At 43.0% G+C, this 27814-nt stretch overlaps 1 protein-coding gene across 7 annotated transcripts in view; it reads left to right on the top strand.

The window, feature by feature from the left end:
* The window catches only part of cnksr2a (connector enhancer of kinase suppressor of Ras 2a), a 49236-nt gene that overhangs the window by 6104 nt on the left and 15318 nt on the right, over positions 1 to 27814 (top strand). For 6 of the 7 annotated variants that reach the window (XM_054765711.1, XM_054765709.1, XM_054765707.1 and 3 more), the window contains 19 exons: positions 11893 to 11993; positions 12260 to 12423; positions 12883 to 13085; positions 16182 to 16269; positions 16601 to 16642; positions 17176 to 17295; positions 17368 to 17427; positions 17990 to 18058; positions 19238 to 19384; positions 20379 to 20491; positions 20575 to 20726; positions 20822 to 20911; positions 22215 to 22429; positions 23091 to 23142; positions 25192 to 25367; positions 25629 to 25702; positions 25786 to 25857; positions 25960 to 26027; positions 27024 to 27121. In XM_054765711.1, the coding sequence (XP_054621686.1) occupies positions 11912 to 11993; positions 12260 to 12423; positions 12883 to 13085; positions 16182 to 16269; positions 16601 to 16642; positions 17176 to 17295; positions 17368 to 17427; positions 17990 to 18058; positions 19238 to 19384; positions 20379 to 20491; positions 20575 to 20726; positions 20822 to 20911; positions 22215 to 22429; positions 23091 to 23142; positions 25192 to 25367; positions 25629 to 25702; positions 25786 to 25857; positions 25960 to 26027; positions 27024 to 27121 (2085 nt within the window). In that variant the 5' untranslated portion in view covers positions 11893 to 11911. Of the gene's footprint in view, positions 1 to 4752; positions 5531 to 11892; positions 11994 to 12259; positions 12424 to 12882; positions 13086 to 16181; positions 16270 to 16600; positions 16643 to 17175; positions 17296 to 17367; positions 17428 to 17989; positions 18059 to 19237; positions 19385 to 20378; positions 20492 to 20574; positions 20727 to 20821; positions 20912 to 22214; positions 22430 to 23090; positions 23143 to 25191; positions 25368 to 25628; positions 25703 to 25785; positions 25858 to 25959; positions 26028 to 27023; positions 27122 to 27814 lie in introns of those variants that run through there. The other variant, XM_054765708.1, reaches the window with a different exon arrangement.

Here is a 27814-nt window from a genome sequence, read left to right as displayed (position 1 = left end):
TTGTATAGCAGTATATATTTACAATCCACTGAAAATAAAAATGAAACATACAGCCATTATTGTCTAACAAGCTGGCAGTGAATAGCAAGATAATTGTGTCTTGCCTAAGCATGCTGTTGGTAACATCACGGTGCAGCCCTCATTGGTGAAGCTGCATGAGCAGAAACTCCAACATACTTCCAATCTGACAAATGCCTCCAAACTGTAAAATTCATATTTCTTATTTAAACTATAACTGTGATATCAGTTAATGTTGCGTGGGTGGATAACAGACGTCTCCTTCATTAAGATTAGTATTGAATCTGAATGGTGTGGACACTTGATTCTATAACGACAGCCAAATAATCCTTTTTATTTGTACTGTATGGCTGTCATGTGTAACACTGCCAAGGCTGCACTATTTTGAGTAAAAAAATGTACTCTGTTCTCTAGCTTGTGAATTTTTCAGAAATAACATAAAATCGGGAAGTAGAACACACAGCAATTGTGTGGAAGTGTGTAAGCAGCCACAAGACGTGTGGAAAAAATACATTCAACATTAATACAGTGGATCCCCGCACATTTGCAATTTGGCATTCAGATTCAGGGCAAACAAATTACAGTCGTCCCTCGCTATATCACAGTTCGAATATCGCTCCCTCACTATGTCACTGTTTTTAAAATAATGATTGCTGGTTTAGTATGGCCTATTATTTGTCAAAAAATATTGAAAGATGAGTTATATGTAATACTCTGATCACTAGGAATCAGTAATGTTATGAGACATGATGTTTGATTACCTTTTCATACTGCATGGAGACTGGCTACTGAGCCAGGAGAGCTGAGCCGACACGCTATGGCTGAGACGGACATGACATGCCTGACGGACATGGCATAGGTGAGACGGACATGCAGTGGCTAAGACGGACATGCCATGGCTGAGATTGAGTGGGGAAAAAAAGATCCTCGTCTCATTCCGTGTGGAAATGGTAAGGTACTTGCTTCTTTGTCCTTCTTCCCCACTCTGTTTGAAACACTTTCTTAAGTTGAGAACATTGGAAAAGCAAGCTAGTTAGCTTGGGAACTTTCTATACTAGTGGCGGCCGTCTGTTCTGTCCCTTTAGTGATCCTGTAGCCTGCGTAGTGTTGTAAACAAAAAAATAAAGGAGTGTTAAAGTGACTATAGGGGTGTTATTTCATGTCCAGAGGGCTCTAATAATGTTAAAACATGTATTTACTTTGTGGTTTGTGCATTGTGCCCTCTTTTACATTTTTAAAAATTTAAGATTCAAGATTCAAGAGTTTTATTGTCATATGCAAAGTAAAACTGGTGGTTCTGCTATGCAATGAAATTCTTGTTCTGTTCATTCTCCCAAAAAAGAAAGAAAGAAAAACACAAGAAAATGAATAAGAACAGAAGAAACATTAATACCAATAAATTAAGCAACAACACAACAACAACAACATAAGAGACATTAATACAAATAAATAAATAAATAAAGTGATATGTGCGTGTGTTGCGTGTGTTGCGTGCGGCGTGTGTGAGTGCTTCGTTGAGGAGCCTGATGGCCTGTGGGTAAAAGCTGTTTGCCAGCCTCGTGGTCCTGGACTTCAAACTCCTGTAGCGTCTGCCTGACGGTAGGAGTGTGAATAATGAGTGTTTGGATGTGTGCTGTCCTTGATGAGGTTGTGTGTTCTTCTCTAGTTTTATAAATGTCTTGCAGTGAGGGGAGGCTTGCCCCAACAATGTTCTGTGAGGTCTTGATCACACGCTGGAGTGCCTTCCTATCACGTGTTGTACAGTTACCGTACCAAACAGTGATGGAGGCGGTAAGGACACTTTCGATGGTGCATCTGTAGAAGCAACTCAGGATTGTGGTGGACATGCCAAATTTCCTCAGTCTTCTCAGGAAGTACAGTCTCCTTTGGGACTTCTTCATAATTTGTTGGGTGTTGTGAGACCAGGTGAGGTCCTCGCTGATGTATGTGCCAAGGAACTTGAGGGTTTTCACCCTCTCCACCTCAGTCTCATCAATAAACAGGGGTCTATGCGGCTCCTTTTCCCTTGTTCTTGGGTCGATGATCATCTCTTTGGTCTTCTCTGTATTGAGAAGGAGATTGTTATCACGACACCAAGCTATGATGTCCGCCACCTCTCTTCTGTATAATGTTTCAACATCACCAGTGATCAGGCCGATGACTGTAGTGTCATCCGCAAATTTAATGATGCTGGTGTTGTTCTGGGAGGCCACGCAATCATAGGTGAAGAGCGTGCAGAGGAGCGGACTCAGCACACACCCCTGTGGGGTCCCAGTGCTCACAATTCTTGAGCTGGATGTGCGATTGTGGACTCTGACTGACTGGGGTCTGCCTGTTAAAAAGTTAAACACCCAGTTACAGAGGGCGGGTGACAGGCCAGGTGTGAGAAGCTTATTTGTGAGTTTGTGGGGGCTGACTGTGTTAAAAGCAGAGTTATAGTCTATAAATAGCATTCTGACATATGTGTCCTGGCCCTGTAGGTGAGAAAGGGCTGTGTGGATGGCAGTGTTGACTGCATCATCAGTGGACCGGTTCTGGCGGTATGCAAACTGTAGAGGGTCCACAGTGGCCGGGATGCTCTTTTTGATGTGGGTCATGACTATCCTTTCAAAGCACTTCATGACAATAGGAGTGAGTGCTATAGGGCGATAGTCATTCAAGCAGGTCACGTTGCTCTTCTTGGGTACGGGCACGATGGTGGTGGACTTAAAGCAGGTCGGTACAGATGCTTGTGCAAGCGACAGGTTAAATATGTCAGCAAGCAGCCCACATGCTAGCTAGCTCTGATGAGCAAACCCGAAGTGCACGTCCTGAGATGTTGTCTGGGCCTGCTGCTTTTTGTGGGTTTGTTTTGTTCAGAACCCTGCGCACATCTGCTGATGTCACCATGAGAGGTGAGTCCTGTGTGCTCCCAAGTCCAGCCACCCTCTCTGCTCATCAGGAGTTTGGGTGTCAAAGCGGGCATAGAACTCATTCAGCTCGTCTGGAAGTGTGGTTAGGCTGGATGTGGCTACGCTACTCCGCTGTCGATACTCTGATGTGATGTGTGTGATGTGCTGGAGCCCCGCCCACATGCGCTGAGGGTCTGAGGTGGAATAGCAGCCCTCCAGCTTCTGTCTGTACTGTCTTTTGGCCTCTCTTATGGATCTCCTCAGGTCATATCTGGCCTTTTTGTAGTCCTCAGTGGTGCCCATGACAAATGCAGACGAACGAGCACGTAGCTTAGCCCTTACATCACAGTTCATCCACTGTTTTTGATTAGGGTATTTTCTGGTAACAGTCTCTATACATGTGCTAATGTAGCCAGTGACAGCAGAAGCATATTCATCCAAATTAACAGTACAGTCTTCCCTCCCCGCTGTAGTTCTAAACACATCCCAGTTTGTGCAGCCAAAGCAGTCCTGAAGTACTTGATCAGTTTCTTCATTCCACACTAACTGCTGTACTTACAGGGCGAACTTGCTTTAGGAGTTGTCTGTATGTTGGATAAAGGAATATGGAGATGTGGTCGGCCTTTCCAAAATGGGGTCTTGGAACAGCCTTTAAAGCACCTTTCATGTTGCTGTAGACTTGGTCCAGGATGCTATTTTCCCTTGTGAGAAAGCTTACATGCTGGTAATATTTGGGGAGAACAGTCCTGAGGTTGCAATGGTTGCAATCGCCAGATATACGTAATGAATACAGCGTCCGGGTGTTTGGTCTCGTGTTTATAAATTTTTGGTATTCTTGGCCTAAATTAAGCATTTTCAAGAAAAAAAATGTCCAAATGAACTAAAATACTAATACAGTTTAAAATAAGATGATGACCTATGGTCTATACTGGCCACTAGATGTCATTAGCAACACACAGACTAGACTTAACCGCCGGAACAACAGGCTTTTATTGTAGGTTTGAATTGTGTCACAGCAGGCACAATAATAATAATAATAATAATAATACAAATAATGACAACAAACATTGTCATCGTCATAATCATAATAATATTGTGGCTTTACTCTAGCGAAAACTTGTGTTATTTCATGTGTAGAGGGCTCTAATATTAAAAACGGTATGTAGAAGGTTGTCAACAGGCTTTCTATGCTCTAACTACGAAAATACTTGATTAATGAATAAGGAATCCTACTAGCGGAAATTCACTTAAAGCGGTTGGGTCAGGACCGAATTAGTCGCGATGAATGAGGGATTACTGTATAGGGCTTGAATCTGGACTGTTGTGAGTGAGGGTTTGGAGGTGGGAGGTGTTGAGCCGTGTGTCAAAAAGTGACATTTTTATGGGCGAGCTCAGTTATTTGTGGATTAGTCTGGAATGGAACCCTTGTGAAAAGCTGCAGTTTACTTTTACTTCCACTTGCATGTTCTCCCCGTGCGTGCGTGGGTTTTCTCTGGGTACACCGGTTTCCTCCCACATCCAAAAACATGCAGGTTAGTTTAATTAGCGTCTCTAAATTGTCCAGATGTATGAATGTGAGTGTGAATGGTTGTTTGTCTACAAGTATATGTGCCCTGCGATTGGCTGGCAACCAGTCCAGGGTGTACCCCGCCTGTCGCCTGAAGTCAGCTGGGATAGGCACCAGCATGCCCCCGCGACCCTAAAGAGGAGAAGCGGCATAGAAAATGGATGGATGGATATATAAAGCATGCTTTGCTACACATCTTAAAATAATCAGAAATGTACAACAGCACTTGTGTCCAAACATAGTTCATTAGCATTAAAGAGACGCACAAGAAACAGCGTGTTCGCAGTGGGGCTTACTAAAAGCATGTCCAACTTCCAGTGTCAAGGCGAGCTTTTGGACAACACGCTATTGTGTGACTCTGTGAGACTTATGGGTCCTTTTTAATAAAGCCCCTTGGATGGATGTCCACAAGGAGCAACCACCTCTTCTCTGCAGCCTCTTGAAAGAATGGAGGGAGGGGATGAAGCAGAAGGAGGAGGAAGTCAGCTGAGGATTTATTTTCCCACACAGCCAGCTGAAGCAAAAAAAAAAATAGAGTGTTTCCCTGTCACACACATTGCCTCCATCATATCTGCACCATTGCCTTGTAGTCATAATGTATGTGGAGCCACCCACGGGGAGCGTGAACAGCTTCATCAGAGAGAGAGAGAGAGAGAGAGAGAGATGCTGTGACTTATCTATCCTCTCACACACATGCACACACCTCCACACACACGCCTCGACATATCCCGGTGCCACTCGCTCGTGACGGTGTACAGAAGCAGAGAGGAAGGACAGAAGAGGAGAGCCGGCATGCACACGAGCTGAGGAATGTACCGGATAACGGGCTGTTAGAGGTGGAGGAGGGGGTGGGGGCTGTGTGGAGTAGTCACCTGGCCCTGGAGGAAGGTGGTGGAGCTGGTGGGGGGGATTCTTCTGGGGCCACCCCACGGAGATTTGTATTCTTTTTGAAGGGTGGAGGTAAAAGGGGTGGTGGTGAAAGTTTGCCCCATGGCGCTGGTGATGGAGCCAGTCAGCAAGTGGACCGCAAGCCAGGTGGTGGACTGGATGAAAGGTGGGTGAGGAAATGATGATACAGAGATGTCACTTGGCGTGGGAGGTGTCAATCACTCACAGGGTGATGTCATGACAGCAGATGACTAACGGGAGGAGTTGAACTATCCTCAGAGAACAAAGATGTGTTGCGATTGTGTTTTCTCAAATATCTTGCAGCAGATCAGAGATGATAGTCATGCATAATTTAGAAGTGTGCACCTGGAGGTCTGTGAAGACTGCAAAACTATCTTGTCATTACGTGGAAGACCTGTTGCAGGCAAGCATGGAGAGAACAATGTGTATGAGTACACTTCTAATAGGCAATAGAGTCCAAAGTGAACGTTATCTTTGCAAAAGCACAATTTGTCTTGCTTCGGATCTCACTGGATGGCGTGTCCACTGGGCACTGTAGATCTTGCATTGACATAACACTTCATGCTCCATTCTTACTTTTGGTATTCCCTTTATGCACAGAATTGTCCAAACTGGAACATTTTATCATGGAAATGAAAGTAAAATGCGATGCAGTGCGCAATCATTTGTAGTAAATACAGAAGTCAATACTTAGACAAAATTTTTTAAAAAGCATTCAAATTGTGAATCTTTGTGAACTTTCACCCCTCATGTCGCATTAAATAACATAAAATGATACTATACTATGGGCGAAAATATAATCATAATTGTTTGATGTCCAAAAAGCACCTCAAGCAATGTGAGCCTGAATCCTCAGGTCACATTTATTGCTATAAATGTGTGGGCCAAAAATAATAAATATTACAATCACATTACTGGTAGTATTTTTTTAAACATTTTAATATAATTATTCAAATCAATTATTGTTCTTGAAATAACTAAAACATAATTATTAAAGGTATTATTTTAAAAAATTGTCTTTTTATTTATTAATCTTATTTTTTGTAATTTTCCTGTAATCTTTTTCAATTTATTTTAATTTGTTGCTCATAATAACACAAATAATAATAATAATAATAATAATAATAATAAAAGGACTATATGAATATTGATATTGTCCAAAAAGCAGGTCAAGCAACCCATGGACTCATGGGCTGACTTCCAAACAAGGAATCGTGACCAGGATTTGTTGCACAATGTGTTTTTTTTTTTTTTTATCATGAGAGGTTAGCAGTTGGTCATGTGTGTTTATGTGTGTGGTCAGCATGTGGGCGGGTGGTGAGTTGTTCCGTCCCAGAGCGTCTGTGCACAACAGCTGACAAGAAGGCGCGCGTGCACCGCCCTGAACAGAAGGCACTCTGCAAGAACACGCGTGTGCCGTGCCTTGATGTGGTATTTGATCCATGTTGCGGGCCTCTCGGGTGTGTCTGGCAACACAGGGAGACAAGATATACAGTGTGTGTGAAAGAGAGAGAGAGAGTGTGTGCGATAATGTGTGACATATGCCTCAGGCGCTGGGGCCACAGGGTCTGGACATTGTTGGCTTGCGACAGCATTGGCACGATCCACATTAGCACCGCAAGGGAGGGGTAGGTTTCACACAAGAAGTTACAACTGCTGCATTTTCACAATTGTGCATCATGAGCAATGTGTGGATTCATTCTGAAATACACACGTTTGGAGTGTCTCTCATAGTAAAGAATTGGTTTTGAAGAATTTTGACGAATTGGAGGAGAATGTGAAAATATGTGATGGCTATAGAACGAGAGTTAATTTATGTACTGTAAAAATGCTGAATGAGTTATGGGCAGTTAGTTATGTGCCCCTGCAAAGACACTTTGCTTGATGGCGGCCCTCTTTTTTGACCGATCTTGCTCAAATTTTGCACACATGAACTTGTCAGTCCCCTGAAGGTGCGCCCCTGGGTTGTTTCTTAGAGTGTTTGGCTGTGCGAGAAATTGGGGTCAAACTGACTAGATTTGTGGTAGGTCCTTCGAAACAGGAAACCGCTCCTGTCATATAGAGCAGTGGGTCGCAGAGCCTTCCGCAAAAAACAATCTAATGAACCGATGTCCTTGAATGCACCTCTCGTTCTTGTCTGTCCTCTTCACTTGCTACGCCGTCACGAGATGCGTGTTTAGCCAGCTGCAAAACCGAAACATTCCCTTTTAAATATAAAATAATTGAAAAATACGAGTTAAAAATCTTCCCAATTTAGGTCGCCGTTTGTCATTGAGGGTGATGGTGATTCCCGGAGCCAAACCAGATGAGAACCACTGATATAGAGGATCTTTGATTAATGTTTTTGTAGTCCTCTCCTCTCCTTTGTAGCTCTCCTATCATTTAGAGGATCTTTGATGAGTTTTTGCAGTTGGCCTTAAAACACATACAGTAGAGGATCTTTGACTTGCATAAACATATTGCGTCTGTTCTAATTTATGACTATTTGAGAACAGTTTAGTTGAATGAAAGCATAACATTGTTTTGTACCAACAATCCAAGATTGCAGGAGTCAACCTGACAACTTTTGAGCTCGTTTCTGCCAACATTCCGCATGTGCACGACCAAGAGTGCGCTCTTTTTTTTTTTTTTTTCAGATTTTTAACTTCAGAAGCCTCAGAACACACGACAACATAACCTAAGCCCGGATCTGTTGTTGTCCACCTCTTAAACAGCCAAGTACTTGTGTGTGTGTGTGTGTGTGAGAGAGAGAGTGATGGCCCATTTGAGGGTGTGTGTGTGTGGGAGTTTGGCTCGCCTGCTCTTGAGAAAAGTGTGCATCTGTAGGAGTTTGAGTGTGTGAGTCAGCTATGAATCATGTTTTTTTCTGTAGCCGCTCATCAAGCACATGCATTGTACTTTGCATACAAAGTTGGATTTGAGTGAATGTAGTTCAAACAGTATATCTAAGCCCTGATTACTTTGAAACTATGGCAGAATAATTAACTTGTAATAAGTATATACGTAAGCTCTACTGTTAAATAATGTTTGTTTGTTTTGAATAGCACATCATTGTGACGTTGTTTAAAGGGAACAAGCCAAAAAATCCTTTCCCATCTACACGCAAACACTAAATACTGACTTTCCCCAGCCTGAATCTTTGCAATAACTACCCAAAATGCCATTAACCTGTGAAACAATGGCCAAAACTTACAGAAGAACATGTTTTTCACAATACAGTTGTCTCTCATTTCTCACGGTTACTTGGTTCCAGACCTGACTGCAATAAGTGATTTTTCGCAAAGTAAGATTCAATATTAATAAACTGAATATTTTCATAGAGCATAAAAAAACCTCTTTATGATCGTCTAAATATAGGTTTTACCATCATTAGAGCCTTGTAGAGATGAAATAACACCCCAGTAGGTCACTTTTACACTCCTATTATTCTTTGTTTACATCACATTGTGCAGGCTATGGTGTCACTGCAGGGACATAACAGACAGCCGCCGCTCCCATCGGAAGCTACCGAGCTAATTATTCAGCTTCTCCAATTTACTTATTCTAAACTTATTGTTTCAAACGGAGTGGGGAAGAAATACAACAAAGCCAAAAACTTACCACTTCCACACGGAATTAGAAGAGAATTTATTTTCACTCGATCTCAGCCATGGCATGTCGATCCGACTCTGCTGGCTCAGTAGCCAGTCTCCATGCAGTGTGAAAGGTAATGTAATCTAACTTAAAGCTCATGTCTCACAACATTACAGTACTGATGCCTAGTGACCACAATACTACATATAACTTGTCTTTCAATATTATTTTAACTAATAATAGACCAAAGTCAACTACTAAACAGCAATCAATTAATTATTAACAAAAAAAAAAACAATATAGTGATGGAGCGATATTCGAACCTCGCTTTAGCAAGGGACGACTGTCCTCCTGTTATGACATAATTTTCATAGCAATACTTTTCTTACAATTACCCACTAAATTCGAGTGACAGAATGGTGAAAAAATGTTCCAAAATGTAGTGTGTGCTTCCATTTTATGGTTTTGTGGAAATCTACACAATCCTGTTAACTATATACAGTACCAGTCAAAAGGTTCCAGCCACCTTCTCATTCAATAACGGGCAAGTGTGCCTAAACCTATGACTGGTACTGCAACTCACTCACAAACGATATCCATCAATATGAATGACATACAGAAACTTGCATGATTTGCTACCAAATGACTGCGAGTAGCACAAATGGGGCCTGTGCTGCTCTTGCTGTATATTCATGTCCCTTCCCACGTGGGCGAGCATTTGTGCACTTGAGTGATGTCACTCACAATCTTCCTCATCAGTATTCACGGTCTCCTCGTGTTAAGCGAAGGCGAGGCCAACTTTGGTTGCAGAGTGCATCCCGCCCACCTTCTGCTCGTATGCCTCTTTTAGCATTGTAGTAACACTCTGAACCCGCCAGAGCCGGCATTGTTTTAATTGGCCTTACGTCTACCGGGAGGCGCTATTCACACTCAATAAAACACGCGCCTGGTAGTGAGTGCGTGTAAAAATAGCGGGGACGCAATAGAGGAAGAAGAACAAAAGAAAACACTGCCTTGCTTAACCCTTAAGATATCATGGAGACATGGTATGGTACGGTACCATTTGGTATGGTTTATTTGTTTAGAAAATGTTATTTTAATATAGGAATACATTTTGTTGTTCAAAATAAGAATAAGTGGGGACATTAAATAACGATAAGTAAGACAGACATTGACAATAAAATTAATACATTCAACAAAAATGTAAATGCAACACTTTTGTTTTTGCATCCATTTTTCTCGAGCTGAACTCAAAGATGTAAAACTTTTTCTCTGTACACAAAAGGTTTATTTGGCGCGTGATGTCACGTCAACTCTGTGAGAAACCACAACTCTTGTCAGCTGTTTAGCTTGTCAGCGTCCTGTCGCGTGGGAAGGGGGGTGTTATGGCAGCCGGAACTAATCGATGCGTGACAACAGTCAGTAGATCCGTAATCAGACTGAACAAGTCACAGGAAATAATGTACAGGTGGTCCTCAGGCTTTCTTCGTGTTCCACTTCTAGCCTGTGACACAAGTGTAATCTTATACCTAAGTTAACTCTTAAGTCACTCACACTACACAGAACACATAGAGGACATAAAATACAGTAAGAAAACATTAAAAACGACAAATCAAATGAAAGAGTAATAGAAAATAAAAGGCAAAACACTAGCAACCTTTCCATTTCAATAAGACCTCTACACTGCTTAGTTATTACTGCCACTTTCACTGGATCAGCACCTTGTCAGATATGTGTACAGTAGTGTTTTAAGAGTTATGTGACGTAGGACTTCCTGTGAACGTGACATGAGTCCTGACTGGCCGCATGCAGACAGGAGAGTTGAGTTTGCTGATGTTGTTTTGGCGTGGTTGCAGTCGACAGTAGCCTGTTTTTGTTTTTGCAATGAAGAGATAGCTGATCGGCCACCCCCTCGTCATCCTGACAACGTCTGGGTAGATGTTACAATACCATCTTCATCCTTGATGGTCGCGACAGATTCTGTGCGGCCAGTATTGAGCACATAGTGCAGGGGCGTTCAAACGCTTTCCAGCAAGGGCCGCATATGTAAAAGTCAAATGATGTGGCATCCATTTTGATACGTTTAATATTGCAAAAAGGCTAAAAAACAGACTTTTAAAAAAATGTATTTAATGACAAAACAGGTGTGTTATAGGTGACACAGCATATGTTTTGTACTGCGTATATTGTGAACACATCTGATTGCACCTTTTTGCTCTTTTTTTCCCTGTTTTGTTTGATTTAATTTCTAGAATGTGCTGTGGGCCAATAAAAAATTAGCTGTGGGCTTCTAATGGCCCCCGGGCTGTAGTTTGGACACCCGTGACATAGTGGATTCTTCCGCAGCACACCACGCTGTAAAAAGTACTCGAACGAGTCTCGTTCTTAGGGGCCAAAATTAATGTTTTTAATTACTTCATACAAACGCTGCAGCAGGGAACACCGTCAACAGAGGACCACCTGTACTACACGCCGACCAATCACAGCTAGAGACTGAAGGCTTTGTTATGCTCCAGAGTCATGAGGACTTCATGGTGTGTGTGAAGCCTATGGAGTGCTTCCAGGCCTGCTGTTGCGCTAACCCTGGAACCTCCAGCCAAGCGGTGCAACACAATGAGTCATTTGGCACCGATCCAGTGTTGTTCTGACGCCACAAATGTTAAAAGGGCTGTAGAAGGTGATGGTGCTGCTGAATGCTCACCGCTCAATAGCCATAAAACCTGATTTACTTTAATGAATGTTGATGTTTTTTTGTCCTTAAAGTGGATGTCTCTCAATTTATAAGGGAGCGAGTCATTGAGGCTACAGATGTTGAAGGAGATGCAAGAGTCGACAAATTCTGTGCAAGGGAATGTGTGTGTCTTTGTGTGTTTGCTTCAATTTAGCAGCTACCTTATGAAATTTTCTCCTTTTCTTCCTTGTGTTTGTATCTAGGTTGGAGGGGTTATGACAGATGAGTGTGCTATGGAGCTCCAGCTTGGAGCAGCAGGGGAAATCAATGCTCACTCCACAGAGGAGAGTGTGTGTTTGGAAATGTGTGTGCATACTTACCCTTCACGAGGCGTGTTTATTTGGAGGTCAGAGGCTGGATACATTCATTGTTTTGGCAGCCGACGTGGCACAACACAGCAGTTTGGACTGCTTTCCTTTGACTCAGCATAGTGGCTCTGCACAGCTGCACAAACACACACACACACGCAGTCTTACAACAGGTTACACAACACAACAGAGACAAAAGTGCATGATAAGTCTGTCAGATCTTACCTGAACACGCGTGTATAGCCCTGTGTGTTTGTTGCAGGTCTGGACGACTGCCTACAGCAGTATGTGTGCGTGTTTGAGCGCGGAGGTGTGTGTGGCGAGAGGCTGCTCAGGATCAGCCACGCCGAGCTGGAGGACCTGGGAGTGTCTCGCATTGGACACCAGGAACTCATACTGGAGGCCGTGGACCTGCTGTGTGCACTGGTGAATGTATTTTGTGTTCAAGTCCAATGCAGATCATGCAATAAATCATTTAAAGATTCCCTATTATGCAAAAGGAACTTTTCAAATTATGTTCTTACATTAATATGTGCCTGCTTGTGAGCAGTAAACTCATCTCCTTCACTCGTTTGCTCCACTTAAGGCCTGATATCATAAATCCTGTAAAAAAAAAAAAAAAGGCAGGCTTTACTACACATATTACAATAAAGCTCTGCCAACTATCTGCCAGTCAGCTACTTACATGTGAGTTTAAGCATTTCTTTCCAAAGCACTTTTAAACGGTCTAAATTCAAGACTAGAATTTCTTCTCTGACACTAATGTGGGACCTCATCATTACACGTTAAAAATAATGAAAAATACTAAATTATGACAAAATATTGGAACTATGGAGTGTAAAATATGCCAAAGAACAATGTCTTTTGTTGTGTGTGTACGCCCAGAACTCCGGCCTGGAGACGGAGAGCGTGAGGACTCTGGCTCACAAGCTTGGTGCCTCAGCCAAAAACCTGCAAAACTTCATCTCCGGACGCCGTCGCAGCAGCCAGTCAGAGAGCAGGACGTCACGGCGTCTCCCTAATGACCTGCTGACCTCGGTGGTGGACCTCATTACTGCCGCCAAGAGCTTGCTAGCTTGGCTGGACAGGTGAGACACCCACCCCCACCCAGTTTGTTATGATTTGGAGTGCATGGCAAGGTGGGAAAGGTAAATCTTTCACCACATGGTCATGTATTAGCAAGCATTCTGCACTACACAGCAACAACAGAACCAATGTTGTGATAGCAGTGTGTGGGGAAAAAACGCTCACCAGCATTAATCCTACTATTGACTTTCATACCAACAGCTGAGTAGCCACATTTTAAAGTGCATGTAGAGGTAGATAAAGCTGCAGGATTCTTCAAATGCAGCTACTGCCATTTTGTGCGGTTAATAAAAAAAAAAACATCAAGAGGTTGCCTACAGCCACAACCACAGCCATAAATGTTTTTTGAATGGAGACCCTTGTGGTTATTTCCTTTTGTAGACCGCAAAGCTGGCAAATAAAGGAGTCTCTGTTGTGAAATGAATTGAGGCGTTAATTGGAGCATTTACGCTATTACTAAGGTGATTTTAGCATCTTGAGGACTAGCTATGTTGCTTTTGCAGCCGTGGTGCATCACCTATGGTACACTGGGTTGCTGTCACCATGGTAACCAAAGAGAGTGAATGGGAATACCTGTGGTGGTTATTATTCAAATTAGCTCTCTCAAGGTATGATTACTGTCAAGGTTTTTGCCATGTGGGATACACATAGCACCTGCAAACGAGCAAGTTTCCTCCTCCTGTCGCAGCCAATCACATTCTGGCCGATCCCATGAAGTTCAAATCGATTCTCTGCCACCACCGACAGAGTGAAGACGTGTCTCTGCTTGGCCTCACTGTCACTTCATGTAACCATGACTCCACACAATCACTGGCAACGCAATGCAGACACACAAACTAAAAGGTCTTCAAATGCCAGACGCCCACTTGTGTCCTCGGGCCCTGCACGTCAAATTGGACTGGAGGCATAGAAACACCCACACGCACACACACACACACATCTGCATGCGCCGAGTACACAGGCGGCCGCCCACGTAACAATGATGCAACTGTAAAATGGCAATAAAGAAGGCATCGACTCGGCAGACATCGATGCTTGCAGCTCTTCATTGCGACTTTAATAATGCTGACGTGCTGGCACCACAACAACGTGCTAACGTAGAAGTCTGCCCAACGAGTCAATGAATCTTCTGGAATGCGTATCGGGAGTAACCAAAGCCACTTCTTGACGTCTGTTTAAGCAGCACACAGACTTTATGTGCGACATTCGGTCATCAGGAAAAAGAAAACGCCTTCTGCGTCTGTCAGGGAGAGAAATTCACAGCTCCTCGTTTGTGCTTTATGTGCACATTTAACACCTGCCGATGAATTATTAAGAGGACGCCACTGTGAGAGGGATGCATTTTGCTGCTTTATTGCAGACTGGGAGAATGTTAACCAATGATATAGCTTGTAGCGCTAACCCGAAGCAATAAACTTGAAATACTTCATTTCAGCACCCTATATATCATTATAATTATATATTATTATTATATTATTATATTGAAAGTGAGTGAATGTCTTTAAAGCTCCCACACTATAGTATGTTTAACTATTTTAAATTAGTATCAGTTGTGCCACAGTAGTGTATTGGAAGTGCCTTGTCTACATTATGAAGGAGTGAAACAAGAGGACACAAATGTTAGCAACACTAGCACAGCTACAGTATATGCGCTACAGCACTGACGTTACACTCATTTTTACAGCAAAATCATGCTAAGTTAGTCTATTTGCTGAAGAAAAACACAACAGCTCCCATGCCTGTAGCTGACAGTTGGCACAGCTCTTGGCTTTATTTTAAGATGTGTAGCGAAGCCTGGGGTAGGACGTCTTCTCTGAAAAGTGGAGCAAATAAGTTAGGGATACGATACATATTACTGTTTGGACATCCTAAAAAAGTCACTTTTGCATCATACAGTCGTCCCTCGTTTATACCGTTTAATTGGTTCCAGACCCAACTGCAATAAATGAATTTCAGCGGTATAGGTTTCAATGTTAATAAATTGAATATTTTTGTCGTTGGAGCACAGAAAACCTTTTGATGACTGATGGTTTTTAACATTTTTATAGCCCTGTAGACATTAAATAACACCCATACTATATAGTCACCTCTACACTCCTATCATTCTTTGTTTACAACACATTGCTCAACTCTAATGCTGCAGGGACAAGAGACGGCCAGTGAGTTAGCTTGCTAACAAGCTAGCGAGCTAAACAGTTAGCTTTGCATTTATTTCTTCTAAACTTAAGAAGCCAAAAACTTACCACTTCCACATGGAATGGGAGGATAACCTTTTTTGTCCGACATGCCGTGGCTGACTTCATGCAGTGTTAAGGTAATGTCTCAATATTTTGTGTCATTACTGCCGCCTAGTGACCAGAAGACTACATATCACTTGTCTTTCAATATGTTTTGACTAATAATAGACCATAGTCTACCACGAAACAGCCAGCATTTATTAATTCATTTCTGAAAAACCGCCATATATTGAGGCAGCGATAATCCAACCGTGATATTGTGAGGGGCGACTGTATTTGAAATGGGGTCTTACCAGATACGAATTGAGATCATCTCTGGAGACATTCCATCCATTTTGTATGAACCCAGTAAGAAATGGCGTAACCATTGCAAACTTTTGTATTTTGATGGCCCTCATTAGAAAACTTGTGTTGTCAGAGCGGCTGAAGGCCCCGATGGTTCGCCAGCAGGCTGCGTATAGCCTTAGGTCCTGCATATAAATATAAATATAGCACACAGCCTCAATAGCGATGACCCACATGGCACATTGCGCCACAGACTTGAGCACCAGGGACTGTGGTCCTATTGAAATCTGGGTCTCCACCGCAAAATGAGGCACCTTGTCCTGTACATATGTACTGTTTTGTGCAGTAAACAAAAAACTTTGGTTCTAAATCCCGGAGGGCGATGATGACAAGCCGTCAACAAAGTGGTGAATCTCCAGAACAGAACGACCCACTTACCTGCTTCCGCCCAGAGAGTGATAAGAATCTTACTAACAGTTGAAAATGTGCCATAAATTTAGACATTGGCTCTCATTAGAACCTGCAGGTGTGCCTAATGAAGTGTCCCGTCAGTCTGATCTGTCTTCTCCTTTGTAGGTCTCCTTTTGCTGCGGTGGCAGACTACTCGGTCACCCGAAATAATGTCATCCAGCTCTGCCTGGAGCTCACCACCATCGTGCAGCAGGTTGGTGGAATCACTCGAAGGATGGCGGCTCTTATTGTTTCAAGTGTGTTGGCGTGGGTGTGATGCTGCGCTCTTAAGGCTGTCAGCGAGACAGTTTCTTTGCCATTTGTGCTCTTCCAGACTGTCTTTGAGAATTGGCGGGCTTATAAATAACGCACGGAGCTGTCTGTTAGTGTGTGTGTTTGCGTGGGAGTGTTTTTATTTGCCAGTGCGCAGGTGAAGGGTTCAGTATAACGCCAGGCCCAGACAGCATGGTGTGTTGTGTTGATGTTCTGCTCCCTACCCTACCCTCTCTCACATAACATTCTGTTTGTTCTCCTCCCTCCCTCAGGACTGTACGGTGTTTGAGACGGAGAATAAGATCCTCCACGTGGTGAGTTTCAGCTGTCGCTTGTTTGATTGAGATTCACATTGAAGTAAACACACTGAACATCGCTACTACTAACAAAAATAATCTCTTGCTTTACTTAACCACACTTTCTCTTATTTCAAGCACATATCGTGTCAAAATATGAAAAATGAATGTGGACAGATGATGGTAATATGTGCAGAAGCTACCTTTTGAGGCTTTGTGTGTTTTTACTAAGCCGGTGGTGTCCAAAGTGCAGCCCGGCGGCCATTTGAATGTTTTTGTGTTTTTTTTGGCCCATGGCACATGAAACAAAACAAAAAAATTTTTTTTCTGAAAATTAGGTTGAAAAAAGTTAACATTATGACAAAGTAAACATATTAAAATATGATATAGTAAGTCATAACATAAATATTTAGAAAATTAAAAAACAGTAATGGAAAAACATGTAATGAAAGCTTGTACTAATAATAGGCTTCTTCACCTATATCTCAAATATATATCACTTTATACATGGCTTGAGTCACAAAATTCCTCCCTTTTTTGGTCCATTTCAGTGCAAGACCCTGTCCGAGGTGTGCGAGCACATTGTGTGCGTGTCGTCGGACCCGCTCGTGTCCCAGTCGGCCCACCTGGAGCTGGTCCACCTCACCAACGTCAAACCCGCCGAAGGCCTGGTATGGCGATATCAATTTGTGATACGTGAATCCGACAGGATCAACCACACATAATTGTTTTGTGTCCCTTAGGGAATGTACATCAAGTCCACCTATGATGGCCTCCATGTCATCACAGGAACTACTGAAGGGGTAAGAAGCTACCAAATAAATGCAGCCATTATATGTATACAGTCTTGGAAAAAATAATTGTTTCTTCAGTTTATTGATCTATTTTAATGCCTGGTACAATTAAAGGTACATTTGCTTGGACAAATATATTGATGACAAACCAATATAGCTCATAAGAGTTTAATTTTAGAGGTGATATCTAGCAACTTCCATGGTTTTCTTTAAAATAACCAAAACCACTTAAGTTCTTGCCTGAATAGCTTAACTCTTATGAGCTATTTTTGTTGTCATTGTTATATTTGTCCAAACAAAGGTACTAGGCATAATTTATTTATTAGTTGTATCAGGCAATAAAATGAACAAGAAACTGAAGAAACAAGGGTGGGTCTAATAATGTTTTCCATGACTGTATATTTATACAGTATGTAATATAAATATGTTGTGAGTCTGAAGGATACAATAACCTGTTTCCAAGAATATCTCCACACCGACCCATTCTCTAGTTCAATATCGATGACATAAGTGTGCGAGGATCGATAGTCTTGCTTCAGCTCACGGTTGTGTTTTCTTGCATCTTCTGTAGTCTCCAGCCGACCGCTGTAAGAAGATCCACGCGGGGGATGAAGTCATTCAAGTCAACCATCAGACTGTGGTGGGCAAAAGAAAACAAATCATTTTACTTTTTCTTTTTTTACCATGTGGACAGATAATTATTATTAATATAATTATTATTAATTATCATAATTAGGACACCCCATCAGCGGTATAGAAAATGGATGGAGGACACCCCATCATGTCAATGACATTTGTGGCGCCCCCTAAGGGTAGTGGTCAAAATGCTTTAGGGCAGTGGTTCTCAACTACTTGGGTGGCGGGACCCACCATCACGCTTCAATGACATGTGGCGAGCCAAACTGCGTACATTTTTTAACATAAACTTCTCAAATATCTTAGTTATCTAATAAATTCCATTTATTTATTTAAATTTTAGAAGGCGCTTACATTCTAACATGTTGTAAGCGTTATATCCCACCCTCTTCCTGCTCAGGAACAATAGATTTTTGTCCACAAATTCAAAAATTATTTGAGGAAAAAAAGTGTGTGTAAAGGTTTTCAGTACATGTCATATCTGGGGAATTGAACCAGAGCATTTGCACATGGACCTGGAGGAGAAGTGAAACAAGTTAAAAACAGAATAGAAAATGAACATCGGGCCATTACGCTATTTTTTATTTTTTTGGCACAGACACCGTGACCCACTGACAACGGCCTCGAGATCCACTTTTGGGTCTTGATCCACCAATTTAGGATCACTGCTTCAGAAGACATGATATTGATAGTTGTAACACAGATATCCTCTAAGTCTGAAACTATTACACAAATGGTCAGTGGCAGTTAGTGCCTATGCATACAGTAGATGTTTTGCTTGAGGGTGGTCATGCTTTTCACCCAATCGTGCTCAAATTCCACAGACAAGTGATTGTTAGTTCCCTGAAGGCAGGTACCAAATTTCATGGTATTTTGGCCGAACACCCTAAAGTTACAGTGGCTGTTTTGTAGAGCTGTATGAGAAATTTCAAGCCAAGACTTATGGGGCTTAATAACAGCGCTCACCAAAAACATTAGATCAAAAAATTAGGACACCCCATAATCAGAAATTGTGCATTTGCAATCTATAAACACTTGCATCTTCACATTGGCCTTATAACGTGCCCAGCGAGTGTACTGTATGTTGTTGCATCGCATTCTCTCGATGGTCACCAGCAAGATCCAACCCTCACATAATGCAAAACCTGCTTGCCTTCTCTTCCGGCCCTCCCCCCATCCACAGGTGGGCTGGCAGCTGCGCAACCTGGTGGGCTCGCTGCGAGCCGACAAGGGCGTTGTGTCCCTGACCTTGAAGAAGCGTCCACAGAGCACGCTCAGCTCGGCTCCGGCCCTGCTCAAGAACATGCGCTGGAAGCCCCTGGCTCTGCAGGTGGGTGGGGGGGACCCGCTCTACCTTTTATAGACTTTATTAACAACTGGCCCACTTTATCCCCAGCGGGCTCGCATCGCTCAAGCCTCAGCTAAAGCGTGTATAATTAGGTCAGAGGACTGGTTTTGTTTGCCAGATGAATCACACCAGAGGGAATGGAAGGGTGGGGGGGATAAGTGTCTGCACTGTCCACTGTCGTTTCCTGTGTGGTAAATTAACAAATGTACATCCATAATTAACTGGGATTATACACGCAAACACAAAGCTGCTCTTTGAATCTCCCAAGCCAAGGGTTTGTTTGCACAGTTGCGTTACATATATTTCGTGGCTTAATTAATGTTTTTGTCCTTGGTTGCATGTGCTTATCTACATTCTTTACATGGTGTTCACAGCATTCCTAAATTGGGGCCATGAACCTGCTCAGCACAATGTTTTTATTAGCAATAAAAGTGATGGTGGTGAGCCAATAAAGAAGCATTATCCTGCAAAGCCTGAATAAAATTGCGCAGGTTTTCTTCATATATTAAATATGTGAGTTCAGGCATTTGTGCTTTACTGTAGAGTAGGCAATAGTGTTCCATTCCAGTCCTATAGGGGGCAATAATGTGCATTAAAAGTAAACTACTGCCACACACAGTGTAACCCGCAATCTGCCAGGTGTCAAATCAGGGTCCGCAGATTGAGAGTGGAGTGCACTAGACATCGAGCTAAAAATTTAAGTGCGGTTTATCGACGTACTTTGGCGCAGCTGCACCACCTGATATCCGTGACAGCATTGCCCCACTGCTTGCCCCACCAGTGCAAGCAGAAAATAAGTGATGAAGCAAATTCCTTCATTTGTATCTTTACCCACATCTGCGCCAACATTTCTTTAAAGTCTTCTTTGCCGCCCCTATGCTTTCTGCTCGTTTCAGTGGATGGTTGTATAGTTTTTGCAAAGATGGGAGGTGCTGTACAAAAATGTCTCAAATAAAGTAATGATGATTTTTTGCAGCCAACCAGAAGCCCGGGCAGCAGCTCGGCCACACCCTTGGACACGCCCACAAAGAGCTCCGCCCTCCAGGACCTTTACATCCCACCCCCGCCCATGGAGCCCTACGCCCCCAGGTAAGGAAGCCCGTCAAGGATTTTGAACTTATTTTTAGGTGTCCACTTTTCATTGACATTCTTCCCCCTTGCTGTCGCCATAGAGACGAGACGGGGGCCTTGTCCGGAGACGAAGCGTCCCGTGGCCACAGCGGTGGCGTCGCCAAGCGATCCGATTCGCCCAACTCCTTCCTGGATCAAGAGTCCCGGCGGCGAGAAGATGAGGAGCCAGTTTACTGTACCACGCCGACATATGGTACCGAGTTCATTGTACACTTGACTGTGAACACTTCCGAGCCATTCCCGAGTGATGGAAGTGACGAGGCTCTCATTGTGGATGGCTGCTTGCAGGCAGGCTCAGGCCTATCTCCATGCCTGTGGAGTGCAGCTGGGGGGGCGACTATGAAGACCCCGCCAAGCTTAACCGAGAAAGCCGCAGAGGTGAGTTATGTTTTTGTGCGCATGCCTAAGGTCCCCACCTCTGCATAATGAGGAGATAAGGGCTTTTGGAGATAAATGCAACTCCATGATGCTCCCTAATTCTCCCTGAGATTTGCATAAGCCACACCATGGCAAGAGGAAAGGAAAATAGTTGGCACAAAGGCAGAGAAAATGAAAGACTGGCTGCATGGATGGGAGAAATAATACAATCCAAAGACTATTCTTCCTGTCCACCTGAATTGCTCACACAGTTGCCATGGCAACTCTGACAGCAGCTCTTGTCAGCATCTCGCTTCTTTTGGTTGCCCGCTGGCTGCCTAGCAACCAGGCCAGGGCAAGGAGGGATACTGGAGGTATCAGTAACGACACCCGACATCCTCTCTGGTGGCACGGGGGAATGTGGACGAGAAAATATGCGTAAATTAAGCACATTGACGTGTTGTCCTTTGTCTATAACAATGTGTCTTGGTAGTATTTAGTCTTCATAGTATCAGGCCATACTCAGCATTTTGGTGCAGAACCAGATAAATGTTGTTTTTTTTCATTTTGTCTTTTGCTTTTACACTTTTGGATTCGGCGCAGTGAGTCAAATGGCTGCACCCTCTGCACAAAAGTCGGCCAGTGTGTACCATTGACATGAAAATGTCTATTTGCGCATGTAAAGTGATAAATGAACAGATGGAATCAGAGTCACTGTAGCCTTTAGCCTGTGCTAGCGCTAGATACTAGCAGGCTAGAGAAGGCATCTACATAATCCACACTGCTTGCCTGTTGTAATTCAAGTAACGACTTATGATCACTTCTTGACTTGTGTTCCCTTTGCTGCAAGTTTTGCAGTCGGATTGACGGTTGAAGGTAGTACTGTTTTAGCCAAACAAAGTGCGAAATATCCACACATCACGAAAACACATGATCAGTGAAGCATAAAGATATAAACGTGTAAAAACTGTGGGCTTTCTCACAGTGGTGCATGTATGCTTTACATTTTATCTGTATTGGTAAATTATTACCCACTCATGGTGAATGAGAGGTTTTCTGTGGGAAAAAAAAGCTGAGGATCCACTGTAAATGTGATGATCGAGGAACTTAGGTACTAGAACTTTTATCGGTTCCACTTCACTTGCAGTGAGTGTTGCAGCAACACACCAGATCCAGCAGATGGCACTGTTGTGGAAAAAAGCTTGATGTTTGTGGCGGTTTTCTCCTACAGGAGTGAACTTGGCCTTGTTAAACATAAACTCTACATGTGTACATCCTGGATCCCTGATGCGTCTCAAACGTGATTGGTTGGTTGCTTTCACAGAGGCGTCGCTGATGCGCTACGTGGGCCTGCCCGGCGCCGACCAGCGACTGGGCACAGAGGACTACGCCTCCCACACGGCCCGCCCGGGCAAGCGGTCCAATGACACGGCCAAGCGTGCCAAAAGGCGGAGCCACCACAGCCAAAGCCCCTCCCACTATGTCCTCCAGGCAAATCAAAGAGAGTCGCCACCAAGAGACCCCACCTCCATTTACCACGTAAGCCACCTCCTCTATGTTGCACAACTGCAAGGGTTAAAAGAAATAAATAAGCCCCGCCCTTCCCGCTGTCGCAAAGCATGACCTATGTGAATGCTGACGCGTCACGTTCGTCTGCAGACGGCCCGCATGGCCGATGCTCATCTTATACATCTTGACAATATCTCTTGGAAAATTGTTTGCGAGTCGGCGTGTGCGCATCGACTGCTGCTGGGATGGCAGATGGCGTGTCAGTGGGCGTATGCGAGCCCTTGTGATGAATCTTTGGCGAGTGGCAGGCCGTGAATGGCTGAGCTCCACGCGCCGATATTTGCAATGCCGTGACGTCGGCGCTGTTAATGTTCTCCCACGGGGATCTGTCGCGAGGTCAGGTTTTAGTGTTATCAGCAACATGTTTCGCTTGATAAAGTTCTCACACTTCCTTCCATCGGCGCAACGTCCTCCTGTGCCCCTCCTTCTCCTTTATTCCTGATCTATGTTTAGAAGATCTGCAAATGAATTCCCCTCCTGTGTGTCCTCTGCCTGCTCTCTTTACTCCTCAACCATTCATCATCTTTACTACCCAAGAAGCTGTGCAGCCAGAAAGGTCACGGAGATCATCAACATCCATCCTGACTCTCTTCTTCTTCTTTTTCTTCTTCTTCTTCGCTTCCCTTGGCAGACATACCAGCAGGCATCTTCGATGCAGACAAAAACTCGGAAGAAGAATAAAGGTAAGATTCATTCCAAACCGTGCAAAGCTGCTGCTTTTAGGGTGCGTCCACACGGTGTCGGTGCAGGTCCTTTTTCACTGGCCTGTGGCAAGGGATGCATGATCTTTTTTTTTTTCAAGCCGATATGATAACTTCCTGCTCCTCAAGATCGACAACGATGCTGCTAACCGTTAAATGTTTATAGATTTTTTTAAAATTTAGATCGAACTCTAATTTGTGCACACCTAGAGGTAAGACCAAAAAAAGTTGTATTTGTGTCTGTAGATTAGTTCTTAACCAGATAGATAGATAGATAGATAGATAAATGTTTATTGTCATTGCACACAATATACTACAAAACTTTGTTTGGTGGCGCCACTTCAAGGACTAAATAGCATGACATCACTACAATGAACAAAACAAAAAAAATAGCGGCCACCCAAAAGTTCAAACCGTGGCTCAGAGTGCTTCGCTGGCTGATGGGGGCTGGTGTCTTCGGGGATGGTGGAAGGCGCCACGTTGGGCATCTTCGTGGGATTTTGTGACTCCGTTGTGGCGATGCTGGCCTTTCGGGTGGCTGGTGGTGTTGATTCTTGTTGGAAGTGTTTACGAGGCCTTAGCGAGCTAGCCAGTGCGCGAGGTGTCTTGCAGTGGTTCATTTGCTTGCGCTAACCCACCTACGTCTCACCACATTGGAGCGTTTTTAAAAAGTTATGGAGCTATTTGTTTATGTTGTCAGATGTATCTGTATGATGTCATAATTTGTTATATCGGCCTGATAATTATGGTGGGATATTTATCTTGCACCCCTACCTGCGGCACATTGTATAATAAAATTTAACCAAAAAACAACAGCAAAAATGGGAAAAAATAAAGCAAAAAGGCTAAAATCTAAAATCAGCAAATGATCTGCAGTCTAAAATAGAACTTTTGCATGACATGACATGATACATACATATTTATATATGTACTTCAGGAATGTACATTTTGTGCACACACAAATTTTTTATTAGGATATTTATCTTATCCTGTTTTTAACGTAGTCAATGTTTATTTTGCATGCCCATATAGTTTTATTTTTTATTTGATATTTATTACCAGCCTGTTTTATGTTCCACCACTATACTACAAACCACTACAAAAATTCCTAGTTTGTGAAACCTTTCACTGATTCTGATTTTGTAATAACGTTTTTGTAGCCTTTTTACAAATGTAAAAGTATAAAAATATCAGAATGCCCTCCCAGCATACTTTCACTTCCCACATGTGAGTATTGTTTATTTACACGTGCTTTCACTTATTATGTCGAGTATTTATTTTTGCCTCACTCAGTTTATTTGCCTTGTTGCGTGCGACGATAAACATGTTTTAGTCCCGCCGGCCTTTGGTTTGTGTCACCATCTGCTGTGATGAGAAACTCTGAAAGCTTTAGCTCCATCTGCATGTTTCAGCACAGATCTGTGTCAACAAAATGAGACTCAAAAAGCTTTCAAATAAATAATGGTTGGAATGAAATGCCGAAATCCCCCTCTTAAGTGGGTAAGGAAATATTGGTCACGTTATGCTTCCAGGTGGAGAGAATCTCTTTTTTTCTGCTGCACAGAATATGAATAAAATCAAATGTAGCCTTTATCTAAACACTTACCAGCCACAACATTAGGGCCCACACATAAAACATTAGCGGTATTATGCAGTGCAACTGCAATAATGAACATAGTAAATGTAATTGAAATGAACCATTATTATGTTTGTAAAGGCTTTTGTTTCTCTCAGTGGTCTGTGACAGTACAGTATGCTATATAAACTAATTGCAGTCTCATTATTTTTGCCGGTATTGAGCTATATTGTGTTCCTCTAAAATAAATAGAATATTGGATCTCGGTTGCCTGCAGGCTCTAACGAGGAGTCTGCTATGAAAAATTATTCTGGACTCTTACAGGCTGCAGAAAAGCATTTTTTTACACCCTCGATATCTTAAACACATTTGAGCTTACTGCAGTGCAGAAACTGAACTGATGCCAGGTTGTATTTCTAAGTTTGATGCTAACGTGAGTTTTCTCGTCGTTCCAGGACGCAGTTTGGCCGCCCTGAGTCGCAGGCGCGTATCCTGCAAGGCGCTGGGCCGAGGCGACTGCGAGGGCTGGCTGTGGCGGAAGAGAGATGCGAAGGGTTACTTTTCTCATAAATGGAAGAAGTACTGGTTTGTTCTGAAGGACAACTGCCTGTACTGGTACATCAACGAGGAGGTAGAGAACCACGGGGCTTTGTACTCACCCTTCACATATAAATAGGTGCTGGCTGCTGCTTAATGGGAGCAGTGCAGATTGTTTAAAAAGCGCTCAAAGGCACTGTCGTCAAACCTTTTGTTCGAATATGACACATGGGATATGCTCTGGAAAGTCTGCAGCAAGTTTAGAACAGTGACGTAAAAACAGGACGTGTTTTTAGGTGTGAGTTTTGCTGTCTTGTCTCCATGATCTCATTAGCTAGCCCTTTTTTGTGTGCAGGATGAGAAAGCAGAGGGCTTTGTCAGTCTCCCAGAGTTTAAAATTGATCGTGCCAGTGAATGCCGCAAGAAGTAGTAAGTGCGCACGACCGTTTGCAAGTTGGTGCAAATGCACATGAATGTGTGTTTCAATGTGTGTACTACTGTGTGCTCTCCAGTGCTTTCAAAGCGTGTCACCCCAAGGTCAAGAGCTTCTTCTTCGCAGCAGATGGAGTGGATGACATGAACAGGTACCCTCCAAAACCCCTCTCTGCTTTGGGGTGGTACTCTGGTGTGTGTGTGTGTGTGTGTGTGTGTTTGTTCTAAATGTCCTTCCGTTCATGGCCTGTCAGGTGGCTGAGTCGACTGAACATGGCCACTGTGGGCTACGCAGAGCGAGAGCGGATACGCCAGGAGCAAGGTGAGATTTCAGCAATTTGTAGATTTATTTATTTTAAAAAGACAGGGACAGAGCCTATTAATCATCATTTTCATCGAAGTATGCAAGATTATAGCCAGTGGCTGATTTCCATCTTCACCTCCTCGGGGGCAGGTTGATATTAGGTACATTAACAATAACATAAAAGAAGAGAAGAAGAAGAAAAAAAAAGAGACACTAATCAAGCTGAAAAACAATAGGCATAAAACTGTGTGCACTTGCACTTTGCTGTGAGTTTGGGTAGACATAAAGTGACTGAGTGCTGAAGTGTTTAGGTGTTTTAAAGTACATGATTGAGTGCTAAAGTGGTAGGTGCTATAGTATCAAAACCTGCTGGTGTTATTGCATGTTTTGAGGTGTTTTACTGCACTTGTTAAATAGACACAGATGTATTTATGTATATGCTGTATTCACAGTATTCAGCTACATAGTTGTATCTACATACAGTCGTCTCACACTATGTAGCGGTTCGAATATCGCTGCCTCTCAATATCACGTTTTGTTTTGTTTTTGCTGCTGTTTGCTTTGATGGGAAAAGTTTGAACACCCTCGCTGTTGGTGGAAAGTGTCCCAATATTTGTGTCTAGCCTTACAATATTTGAGTAAAAAAGAGACAGGTGCTCGTATGCGTGTTTCTTGAGAGCCTTGACCCTTCCTGATGTGTTTCAATGAGCAAACAAAGCAAACGTGTTTACGCTGTGTGAAGGTGAACACTGCAGTTATCAGAAAAGCCACTAGATGGCAGACAGTGAAACACAGCATCCTTTTGAGCAGCCTTCACTTTAAAATTGGATTGATTTGATAGCAGATTGTGCAGGAGAACAGCACAAGTTTGGTATTAATTCAATACAGTATGAGAGGCATTGTGTGCAGTGTTAAAAATACTTGGAATTACAGTGAAATTGTAACATTAAAGTCAACAGTCTGCAAAAATGTCCAGTACTCCATCTAACAGTATGTGCGTGGGTTTCCCTGCAGATTACTGGAGCGAGAGCGAGCATGAGGATGACGCCACCTCTAGCCCCAAACAGGACAGCCCGCCACCTCCATATGATACCTACCCACGGCCCCCATCGGTGAGTCACAAGCACACATGCGCACACACACTCACGAGAACATACGGTACAGCAGAGCAAGCCAAAATATGCTCTTCTTCAACCCACGCTTGCATTTTAAAGTTAGCTCGTTTAACCTGCAGGGAGGGGTAGGGCTAATTTGGATTTTTGGCTGCTCCTCGCTCACTTGTTAAAATTCCAATAAATGAGTAAAGTTTTTGGTTCCAGACCCGACCGTGATAAATTAATTTCCGTGATATCGGATTTAATGTTAATAAATTGAATATTTCCATAGTTAGAACATAGAAAACCAGTCCATGACTTTCTAAATACTGTTTTTAACATGTTTAGTGCTCTCTAGACATGAAATAACACCCCTATAGTCACCTTTACACTCCTATTAGTCTTTGTTTGCAACACATTGCTCCACTCTTATGCTGCTCGAGACAGCCACAAGCTGGCGAGCTAACCAGTTAGCCTTGAATTTATTTTTTGTAAACTTGAAACTTCTACTTAAACTTCTACTTCCACCCGGAATGGGAGATGTTAATGCAGTGTTAAGGTAATGTAATGTAAGCTAATGCCTCATCAATGTTTTGTGTCATTACTGCCACCTCGTGACCAGAATACTACATATCACTTGTTTATTTCAGTATGTTCTGACTAACAATAGACCATAGTCTACCACCAAACTATAGGAGCAATATAGTGAGA

Source organism: Dunckerocampus dactyliophorus, chromosome 21 (assembly GCF_027744805.1).
Source record: "Dunckerocampus dactyliophorus isolate RoL2022-P2 chromosome 21, RoL_Ddac_1.1, whole genome shotgun sequence".
NCBI classification, from domain to species: domain Eukaryota; kingdom Metazoa; phylum Chordata; class Actinopteri; order Syngnathiformes; family Syngnathidae; genus Dunckerocampus; species Dunckerocampus dactyliophorus.
The sequence above is the reverse complement of the archived record's forward strand: the minus strand, read 5'-3'. Positions and strand labels throughout refer to the sequence as shown.